This window comes from Thunnus maccoyii, chromosome 12, assembly GCF_910596095.1.
Source record: "Thunnus maccoyii chromosome 12, fThuMac1.1, whole genome shotgun sequence".
Taxonomy (NCBI): Eukaryota; Metazoa; Chordata; class Actinopteri; order Scombriformes; family Scombridae; genus Thunnus; species Thunnus maccoyii.
The window spans coordinates 30,626,257-30,635,472 of NC_056544.1; the positions used below are offsets into that span (position 1 = coordinate 30,626,257).

The 9,216-nt window shown below is 40.2% G+C and overlaps 1 protein-coding gene across 1 annotated transcript; it reads right to left on the reverse strand.

Annotated features, from left to right (window-relative positions):
• Positions 1–2,742: 2,742 nt before the first annotated feature.
• LOC121908389 (inner ear-specific collagen-like) lies at positions 2,743–8,792 on the reverse strand. Its single transcript, XM_042428347.1, has 5 exons — positions 8,571–8,792; positions 7,236–7,674; positions 6,229–6,309; positions 4,496–4,576; positions 2,743–3,668 (listed from the first exon to the last, which is right to left on the reverse strand). Exons 1-5 carry the CDS (start codon positions 8,790–8,792, stop codon positions 2,743–2,745), a joined length of 1,749 nt encoding a protein of 582 aa, XP_042284281.1.
• Positions 8,793–9,216: the final 424 nt, after the last annotated feature.

The window sequence follows — 9,216 nt, forward strand, 5'->3', positions numbered from 1 at the left end:
CATTCTAAACTGTGGTTTAGAATCTCATTAATAATCCTTAGCTGAGTTTTGGATCTAATGCAAATTACAGCATTTTTATTGATTTTGTTTTTTATTCCTAGATAGTGTGTCATATGATTCTCTTTAAACAGCCCAGGACACTACCTGTACATGGCTCAATGCCTTATCTTCAGCCTTCATTTCTCCGCTGTCTTGTTTCCTTACCAGCATTTCTCCTTACCTGCTCGTCTGCTTCTTCTCTGTTTAAACCTCTTCAGGTAATCAAACCTCTGTCTGAATGAGCCCGCTCTGATTCACATAATTACATTTTCTTTCAAAAATAAAACACCTATTACAATCTGTGCTGCCAAATCAGCACTCTAATTAAAAGCAGGTACTGCAGAAAAATTACTTTGGCAGATTTATTTTGGGTACGAATTACTCATCTAAATCAAAGCCCTTACTGTAATAGATTATGTACCGGACTTGCATTTAAAAACTGCATTTCTGCAATCAAACATAAATAGGTAAACAAAACTGCAAGAATTTAAGGGCTGTGTGTGAACTTGGAGTCTCTTGAAGGGAAATTCATTTTTACGACACAAGTATAAAAACACATTAAAAAAACGATATCCAGAACCCAGGTAGCCAGCTGAGTTGGCCCTATTGTGGCTGGGTGTCAGCATAGTTGGCTGTGTCTTGGCACCAGCAGACTAAAATATGAGCCAGCCCTGGCTGGTCAAATTTGGCTAGGTACTGTCTGTATGGCCTTCAACCAATTTAGAGTGACAATCAGCTCCAGTTAGCAGCACCCAGGTCAGTTTCGGTACCCAGTCCCAGACCAGCAAACAATGGGCTTGATTCTGAAACTTAATTCATCACAATTCTGACATGAGTCTGGCAACCAAGTGTGCCATTTTGGCTGCCAGGGAGCTTAGCACAACATTGTAATGACCAGAACTGCTGTAGAGATCATGGAGATAACAGATCTGCTGGAAACAGCCTTAAATAGGAGTGCAAACAGTCCAAAAGAATACAAGCCTTAGAAGGGACATCAGTGAGTTTTCTGGATTGACCTGCAGACTAAACTCAGAAGTAGCTACCTACACTTGAATGGGTAATTAGGGATGAAACTTTACTTCAAAATTCAATTTTTTTGATAGAAAATTCAGCTTGGACTGTTTTACAAGTATTTTCTTGACCTCTTTGGACTGTAAAGGTGTTTCTGGCAGAGCTAACCTAAAGATTTACTAGCCAAAACTACACTAACCCAGGTTGTGGAAAAAAAAACAACGGAGAGTGGATGTTTCTGTGTGAGATGTTTCTTTCTTGTTGCTGTACAAATATGTCCAATGAGAGGGCTGTAAGTACTCTGAATCTGCTGTAAAGGTTGAAAACTCTACATCAGACACAGTGAAATATGAAATTTTCTGTATGTGACAAAAATAAAATGTCAGACGAATTGTGATCGACGCAACCACTTAGGTTGCAATTTAATTTGTTTTTTCTCAAGCATCAAATTTAATCCATCATCAACATTTGTAGAGGAGAGGTGATAAAAGTGCTAAAACTAACCTGCAAAAAGCTGCAAAGTGCTTTGAAGACATTTATCATTAGAGCAGGTTTGAATATCTACAGCCGACAGAAAAACTTTGTGGCTAGCTTGGCTAAATAGCCAATCATTAAAATAAGTGCATGATCAAATGTAGATATCAAGCTGGTACATGTAAGCCTACACGCATTTTCATATTTCAGTGAGTGCTGAATCATAGTGTGAGTGAATTTATTTCCACATTTAAAGGGGGGGTAGTTTCATGCTTAATTTCTGTATCATATTTCTTCATTTCTTCAAGTATCTTTTCAGTTTGATCAAGTTGTTGTTTGGTTTGCAGAACTCCAATAAAATATCTTAATTTTTGTCTATAATTTTGTCTTAAAACTCTTATTTAAAAAAAAACAAACAAACAAACAAAAAACTGGCAGTTGAAACATTTCAACATCTTTCAAATAGAAGTCAGACTGTTTCAAGAATTTTTTAAAGAAACTAGATTCTGTATCCTGAAACAGGAAAAACATGGCTGTACTAGAGAAAAAACAAGCTTGATTTGCATTAGAAACAGGATGAAATATTTTTACTGCTCAGGCAGATTTTCTTTGACTGAAGATCGCACAGGTCCATTTTTAAAGTCTGCTGTCATGCTAAAGGCTCTGTATTTGGCTTTGAACTAAATCCTAAAATGCTGATGGTTTCAAATGTATAATGTTTACTATATTTACCGTCTTTCTTTAGTGTGTTCGCATGCAAACATTTGCTTATTGGACTAAAACCAAGCTACAGCTGAGGCTGATGGGAATGAATAGTTCTGCAGGTATTTGGTCATGAACCAAAGTATTGGACAAAGTAAAGTTTTGACCTGATGATGGTGCTAGACGGAAAGTCAGGATCAAGTTATTACAGTTCATCCTAAGGGGAACATGAGCATGTGTACCAATTTCATGGCAAATCATTGAGAAAAAAAAAGATTGGATATGGAATCACTTGCTCGAATGTCATTTCATCAGAAAAGAGTCAGGAGAACCAGTTACATGACTTGTAAAGTGGTACAATAACTTCTCTGACAGAAAACTCCACCTCAAAAAACTGGACAATTCTGCTTCTCTACAATACCCCTCCTTTAAAATTTGCAGTTATAAACACACAGAGTGTTTGATTGGGTATGTGCGGATGCTTCATCTAAAACTTTGCCTCTGACTGGCTAGAGCCTAATGTGGTGATTGAGTGGTGGTTGCAGGTGGTGGACCATCCCAGCTGAAGTCTCCTTTCTCATAGTCCATCGGCGGCAGGAATTGTCGACCCACAGGGAATTCACAGGAGTCAGGATGTAGCAGATATCCTGAAAACGTGCTGCTGCTCTCATTGTCGGTGAACATGCCGTTGGTCATGGAGTCTTTCACCTGCAGCCACACCTGGTCTCCCATGCTGAGGTGGAGTACAACAGTCTGGCTGGTGGTGACCTGGTTGGTTCCTTCTGTTGTTTTGATGACGGGGTAGAAGTTGTGGAACAGGCCGACCTTAAGCATCCTGTTGGAGACTGCAAGGTGGAGGGAGAAGATGTAGGTGCCATTGACGGGGGCAGTGTAGATGCCCATGGAGGGGTTGAAATGCCCCTGCTGGTTGGTAAGAATGTTTGGGAAAGGAACAGGCCAATCTGGAGCAGGAAATGACTCGTTGAGAGACACAGAAAATGCTGATTGGATGGCCGAGGAGCAGGGCCCGGGCGGCCCCATTAGGCCGATGATGCCCTGGTTGCCCTTTAGGCCTATTGGGCCTTGTATACCCTGGGCACCAATGTCACCTTTGTCCCCTTTAGGCCCCCTTTCTCCTGGTCTCCCATCTGTGCCATCCTCCCCATCTCTGCAGTTACACAACCCCTGCTCGCCTCGATCACCCTTCTGGCCATTCATCCCAGGGGTACCGGCCATGCCCAGGTCACCCTTATCACCTTTAAAACCTTTAGGTCCCACAGATCCAAAGACTCCAGGCAGGCCTCGAGCTCCAGCTGGTCCAGGGAGGCCTTGTTGACCCGGCGGGCCCTGGACACTCTCACAGGAAGCAGGGCATGTCCCGGTTTCTCCCTGGGGACCATGTGGACCTTGGGGCCCTATCATTCCTCGGTCTCCTTTCTCTCCTGAAGACACAGAAACATTAACAATATTTGTATCAGAGTTTAGTATGAAACCCTTTTAACTTTGTTAACTCTTGATTTTCTCCCTAAATTTCCCCAATGGGGTTGACCAATTTACATCTGCAAAGTAAAAACTTTGGATTGTATTTTTTCTTTCCTCCTATCTTTCTTTCTTTTGAAAGATTTTTATTTCTTAAAATATTTCTTCTTCTGTTTGGAGGACTATGGAGGTTGCAATTCAGGAGGCTTATCATGAGCATCTGCATCTCCATCCAGATTATCTTTTGGTGAGACTGTCCTTCCAAGCAAAATGAGACCATCAGTCATTTCAATGAATACCCAAAAACTACATACGTTTACATTCAAGTGTCAAAGACCTCTAGCGGCCATAAGGAATCAGGAGCAAAGGAGGAAATATTTCCCGTCTTCTTCTTTCCAAAAAGACAGGAGGTTGGATTGGATGGATAGCTCAATAAATCGCCAGACTTTTACATGGCAGAACATTGTTCACCTCCCATATCCTACAAACAAACAATATTGGTTTCATTTAACCAAGTCCAAACCAAGTCATTGCGCCTAAACCTAACTTAACTAAATGGGATCAGAAAACGTTTTTATTTTTTCAACAGTGATTTGTAACAGTTTTGGGAACAGAACATTGATGTCACCCTGCTGATAGTGGCATCAGATCAGAAAACACTTATATGTGTCCTTCTGGAGGGCAATTACAATCAGTGTATTTGTCATTTAAATTCTTTTTCTTTTGGTTGGCTTGTACATATGGGTGTTACAACACCGAAATACTATAACAGAGATTGATCTTAGCAGACCTTTGAAGCCTCGTTCGCCCTTCATCCCAGTGAAACCAGTGGCACCAAGCTGCCCCTTCTCCCCGTCATCTCCCTTCTGACCTGTTAAAACAGAGACAGAAATGATGAGAAAAGACACAAACAAGAGGAGTTGACCTGCACTGAGATTAGCATATTAAATTTAGGTTTTACTGAGTGATACAAAAACTGACTATTCTTAGGTCTGTTGCTTTGTTTTAAAGATACATTTGAAGGTGGATCCAACAGCAGCAGAATGAGAGATACATAAGAAAAACATTGACTTGGTTGGTGCCCTATTTTAAACTGTAGTCCAGGAGTAGGTTGATGTTAAAAGTTAAAGAATGTATAGAAACAAAAAAGAAAATAAAAAAAAAACACAAAAAACTAAACCTGACCTCTTACAGACAAACCAATAAGTTTAAACATGATGTTATACAAACTGACAGGTACCTCATTGATTGGACAGCTTTGGTGATGTCACTCTGCATCATCAAAGCTATGTAGACCCACAAAGGAAAATTGAATTCTTGACAGAAGGTCATGTGCCGCTTTATTGAACCTGATGTGTTTATTTATGGACCACTCACAGTGTAAAGATTGCCTTCTTGACAGTTGATGATCAGTGGATGGATGTAATAGTAGTAGTAGTTTTAATTAATGTAATATTACTTAACTTCAATCAGAAAATCCTATGCTTTCAAGCCACAAACTGCACCAAGACTCTGATTTTCAGTTGATTTGCATCCAGTTTAATCTGCATTAGAGTTGACGACTTTCACTTCAGCACAAATTAACCATTGAGTGAATGATTTCATTGAGTTTTTTTGTGATTAACAGAAAAAATATAGTTTAATTTCTTGCATTCTTCCAACTAACTGAATGCAAACCAAAGGCATAGTGCAGGTTAAAAGAAAAACAGAGTGTCATCTCCTAAACCTATGGGGGTGTATACAGCTCATGTATGGAACTACAATTCAGTGTCATCTGAGATACTCCATCTCTCCTCTCTCAAAGTCATTGTCTGTAGTACAAAAAAAACAAGGCTCAGAGGTTTTATAGTTGATCTCCTTCAGCTAGACAACACTAACTGGTAGATGCTGTTGTTTCTTCTACCCAAACCCTTGATGAATGCACACTGTGATGTGCGCATTTAGTCCAAATCATAAGCGGTCTGTTGATTTGGCCATTTCATGCGGAAAAGTTGCGGCAATTTAGCAAAACTGCAAGCTCTCTGCAAATACTGCAGAGATTGAATTTGCGTTTATTATTGCCATCACAAAATTGTAACTTCCTGAAAGAACTGATGAATGAGCAGTTTTCACCAAGATAATTTCATGTTTCTACTAATAAACATTTATGACGCCAAGAATATTAAAAATATGCTACAGCCTTATAACTAATTCTACACATTGTGCCCGTAAAAAAAGTTTGACATTGTTATTCAGAATCAGACAAGAAGATGGAAAAAAAATCACAACAACTTCAGTGTTTTTGGAAGGTGATTTTTTTCCCCTTTGATTGAGTGAGGCTAGCACTTTCCATTTGCATCCAGTCTTGGTGCTAAGCTAGGCTAAACACATCCTGGACCCTGGAGATGAAGCTGATATTCATCCTCTTATCTGACTATCATTGTTATGTTGTTGCTGATTTATTGTAAAGTTAGGCATTAATTAGGGCGTTATTATGTATATTTTAACAGTGCAGGGACAGAGAGGTCTTGATGTGTTACTCACCCTTCATCCCCATAGGGCCTGTGAATCCTGGACGACCTTTGAACCCTGTCATTCCTCTTCTCCCAGGACTCCCAGGTTCACCTGTTCAAAAGTTAGTCAGGTCAGTTTTTTTTCAAAAACTCCTGGTAATACCTTCAGTTTTATATTTTTTTCTAATTGTAATATTAAAGTCTTGAAATCAAACTACCAACCCTGACAGTGTTAATGCTGTTCTTCACTGACTCTTTAATTGTTATTATCAAAATCTTGCAGAGGACAGTAGTTCTCAAATATTTATTTGTCATTCCCCATTTAGAAGCAGGAAAAACATCATTTCTCACATGAAAACTGAAGTACAGTTTTATTATCCATTAACAATATTAGGAAAACTAGTGAGAAAATGTAAAAAAGTGTAACTTTGACATAACATTTTCTAATTCATGAAATGTTTGCATATGGAGCCTTGTGTCTTGTGGCTCTTGTTAACCTGAATCTCTGTTGTGTTGCTAGCATCAGAGCACTGTTATTATTCCTTCAAGAATCAGATTGGCTCTTGAGTTGCGCTCCATGTTTTTACACCTGGTCATGCCCCCTACAACGGACCTATGACCCCAAGTTTGGGAAACACTTACTTAGACTATGCCATCAACCTATTAAAAAAAGTGTTTTTGTCTTGACTAGTTCTAATATTGCTCTGATTCTTGAAACAAGTGAATTCATTTAGTTTTAGCTAGATGTTTGAGATATGAGTGTGTCAAAAATATAATCCACTTTTCAAGCTCATTTCCTGTCTGTTTTAGCAGAAAAAAAAGCTAAATCAGTTTTTAATCATGTAAAGCCAGATTCAGGTCTAGTCCCACCTTGGACAGGTCAAACGAAAGCTGTTACCTGGCAGTGATCACAAAAACAGTTTGATGTCTCCATGTAAGAGAAGTCAAACAAAAATGAAAACAAAGCTGCTGCCAGCTCCCGAACACATCCTGTTTTTCACCAAAATTCAAACAGGTAAATAGACGTGGTCTACATGCCTGAAGGGCCCCGGTCTCCACGGTCTCCTTTGGGCCCCACGGTGCCCTTACAGTGTGAGCAGAGGCAGAAAAATGGAATCTGGTCAGGGGGTGGCGGTACTGGCGCATTCAGCAGTATGTCGCAGATTGCCGTATCAGGCATGGGGGGTATCACCGGGTCTGTGGCCCCCATCATCCGGAGCTTGCCGGAGCCTTCGCTCATGTTGCTGCTGGGTGGCCACGGTAGACCTGTGGGGGGCATCTGCAGGGGGGCACTGCGGGGGACGGGTGGCCAGGGGGGCGTTTCCTCCGAAGACTCATCTGAAGCTGGCCAGTGGTAGGTGTTGGGGTCCGAGGTGGAGCCTTCCTCTTCGCTGGACTCCACTGAGGGGCTGTTTGGTAGCAGCATGGCGGAGCAAAGGGAGGACAGGATGAGGAGTCCCAACAGCCTCCACAACATCTGGAGCAGGAGAGGAGGATCATGGGAGCCCGGAGGAAGGAGGCATGTCAGAAAAGGAAGGTAAGATAATTACACCGAAAAAAATATATATACATAATCTGCATCATTTGGTCGCGTCTTGAGTCCTTTTGTTCCTTTTTCTGTAAATGATTTTAAAAACTGCCACCGGAGTAAAATCGCTTAAGCCAGTTTCAAATAGAAATAAAAAGGGTTTTTTTTTTCTATTGCCACTTTCTGACTTGTTTAGCAAACTGACACCCATCTCTGGAAAATGTTTTTGAAACAAATTGATTTGGAAACATGAAAAGGATCTCCTCAAACTGGCAGATTTTTTGTTTTTTGGGAAATACATTTTTTAGGATTCAATATACGACTAAAAACATTGCACCATAGAGCTTCTACTGCTCAGAAACTTCACAGGAATCAATCAACCAATATAAATCAATTTTGTGGAGTAATGCACTTAAACAGTGTGCAGTGTGTAAACAGATGAAAAGTCTGTTTTTAACCAAATTTCTATTATTAAACAGAAACCAGCTATTGAAGCATCACACTTGCTCAGTGGTTTGCTCTGTTGGCTCAGGTTTCTATGATTGAATCCACCAGTTGAGAACTTCAAGACTAAGACAAAGACTTAAGAACTTAAAGACTTAGATTGATAAAAGAGTTGTGGATTGAAATTTATGCCACAATAGAACATTTTTGTGTCAGTTTTTTTGGTTTTGTTTTGTTTTTTAAAGTTTTGACACGTTTGTTTAATTTGTTCTCTGTTCTTCCACAAATTGTTCAGTCACTGAAACCCACAGATCAAAAACAAAACTAAATAATATTCCTCTCTGCCTGAACTGCTCCCAAATATGAAAATAAAATCCTGAAGGGTTGTAGGAAAGACTCACCGCTCTGTCGGAGTCGTGCAGCATCGTCTGAACGAGGATTTGTGGGAAGATGAGCAGGGGTGAGGAGGCTTTGATCCATTTATAGGCCTCACCCAAAACAAAACGTCTTTCAGTCTCCGTCTCACCTGCCAGGCCCGCAGCGGGAGGGAGGGGAGGTGTGTCCTTATTGTCCTGCTGAAGAAGAACTGGGTCTTCTGCCTGCGACGTGACCTCCTTCACCATGAAACCGCAAAATACATTCAGAGCAGAAAGAAGAGACGCCTCTCTGTTTATCTTTCCATCGTTCTCCACCCTCCTCTGTGTCTCATCCTTTCAGGAAACAAGATTCACTCTTTAATCTTCCCTTTGCACAACTCTTCTTTATTCATCATCATCTATAAGAATATTTGGATCATTGTGGGCTTCTACCAGAAACAATTCTGTGCTAATAATGTAAATGAATTCCTTGATTTCCAGTTCTTTTACCCTGCAGAGTTTATTTTTTATCAGGGAAAAAAAGTCTCTGAAAAAGCAATAAATATCTGAGACCATAAAACCAACAAATTCTATGTGCAGATCCAAACCAACAATGTGTTCAACAAGTCCGTCTCTCAAACAGCTGGTCACTGTAGTTTTTTAACAAACAAACAGGAGTAAATAGTGCATT

What these genes read in the sequence shown, in the direction of transcription:
- LOC121908389 (XM_042428347.1), bottom strand. Translation starts at nt 8,792, where the DNA reads ATGGTGAAGGAGGTCACGTCGCAGGCAGAAGACCCAGTTCTTCTTCAG. An exon ending in TGCACGACTCCGACAGAGCG is followed by an intron (nt 7,675 to 8,570) that starts GTGAGTCTTTCC and finishes CTCCTGCTCCAG; the next exon opens with ATGTTGTGGAGGCTGTTGGG. An exon ending in GGGCGAACGAGGCTTCAAAG is followed by an intron (nt 3,669 to 4,495) that starts GTCTGCTAAGAT and finishes CTGTGTCTTCAG; the next exon opens with GAGAGAAAGGAGACCGAGGA.